At 62.2% G+C, this 1,330-nt stretch overlaps 1 protein-coding gene across 1 annotated transcript in view; it reads left to right on the top strand.

Moving 5' to 3' along the window:
• ADAMTS7 (ADAM metallopeptidase with thrombospondin type 1 motif 7) overlaps positions 1-1,315 on the top strand; it is a gene marked incomplete at its 3' end in the record, with an annotated part of 49,447 nt that extends 48,132 nt beyond the window's left edge. The window contains exon 22 of the mRNA XM_009645387.1: positions 1,152-1,315. Within this exon, the coding sequence (XP_009643682.1) occupies positions 1,152-1,315 (164 nt within the window). The remainder of the gene's footprint in view (positions 1-1,151) is intronic.
• Between the last annotated feature and the right edge of the window lie 15 nt (positions 1,316-1,330).

Below are 1,330 nucleotides of genomic sequence, written 5' to 3'. Positions count from 1 at the left end.
CTGCAGCTGGTCCCGGCGTTGCCCCCCTCAGCGGGGCCGGGCACTGGCACTGCAGCAGCAGGTCCCAAAACAAAGCCCGTCCTCGAAGCAACGCCGAGGTTGTTTTGAGGTTTGCGAGACACCTGCAGGAAGCGAATCGGATGATGCGGGTTCTCGAAATAATCCGAACACAATGCAAATCCTGCTGGCGTTGCGGGGAGGGTCTGGGAGGGGACGTCATGGGGGGGAGTCTGTCGCTTCTCCCAGGCCTCCGGCATGGACCCCCCCAGTCTCAGCTCCGCTTGCCCACATGGTTTTGCTACCCCGGGGAGGTGCTGCAGAACCGTAGGCGGCAGGCAGGCGTTATTCCTGCCCGCAGTGAGAAATAGCGAGGGCGCTGGGTACCCAGATGAAGGTGGGCTCTGCGTTTGGGGAGGTCTCTGCTTGCCTCTGCGTTTTGGGGAGGTCTCTGCTTTGGGGAGGTCTCTGCTTGCCTCTGCGTTTTGGGGAGGTCTCTGCTTTGGGGAGGTCTCTGCTTGCCTCTGCGTTTTGGGGAGGTCTCTGCTTTGGGGAGGTCTCTGCTTGCCTCTGCGTTTTGGGGAGGTCTCTGCTTTGGGGAGGTCTCTGCTTGCCTCTGCGTTTTGGGGAGGTCTCTGCTTTGGGGAGGTCTCTGCTTGCCTCTGCGTTTTGGGGAGGTCTCTGCTTTGGGGAGGTCTCTGCTTGCCTCTGCGTTTTGGGGAGGTCTCTGCTTTGGGGAGGTCTCTGCTTGCCTCTGCGTTTTGGGGAGGTCTCTGCTTTGGGGAGGTCTCTGCTTGCCTCTGCGTTTTGGGGAGGTCTCTGCTTTGGGGAGGTCTCTGCTTGCCTCTGCGTTTTGGGGAGGTCTCTGCTTTGGGGAGGTCTCTGCTTGCCTCTGCGTTTTGGGGAGGTCTCTGCTTTGGGGAGGTCTCTGCTTGCCTCTGCGTTTTGGGGAGGTCTCTGCTTTGGGGAGGTCTCTGCTTGCCTCTGCGTTTTGGGGAGGTCTCTGCTTTGGGGAGGTCTCTGCTTGCCTCTGCATTTGGGGAGGTCTCTGCTTGTCTCTGCCAACCGCGTGCCGATTTTCACGCCAAACACCTGATAACCGCGCCGGCGATGCCGGCATTAACGCTGTCCTTGTCCTCTCACCTCCCCTCCAGGCTTCGTCTGCGAGCGCGACCGCTTGACGTTCGGCTTCTGCCAGACCCTGCGGGTCCTGGGCAGGTGCCACCTCCCGACGGTCCGCCTCCAGTGCTGCCGAAGCTGCCGCCAGCACGGGCACCACGCCGCGCCCGACCGGGACCGCGGGGACGAGCGGGCCTCCAGGAGGGGACAGGAC

Source organism: Egretta garzetta, unplaced genomic scaffold, assembly GCF_000687185.1.
Source record: "Egretta garzetta isolate BGI_Z169 unplaced genomic scaffold, ASM68718v1 scaffold651, whole genome shotgun sequence".
Classification (NCBI taxonomy): Eukaryota; Metazoa; Chordata; class Aves; order Pelecaniformes; family Ardeidae; genus Egretta; species Egretta garzetta.
This window is presented reverse-complemented; position numbering and strand designations above follow the sequence as displayed.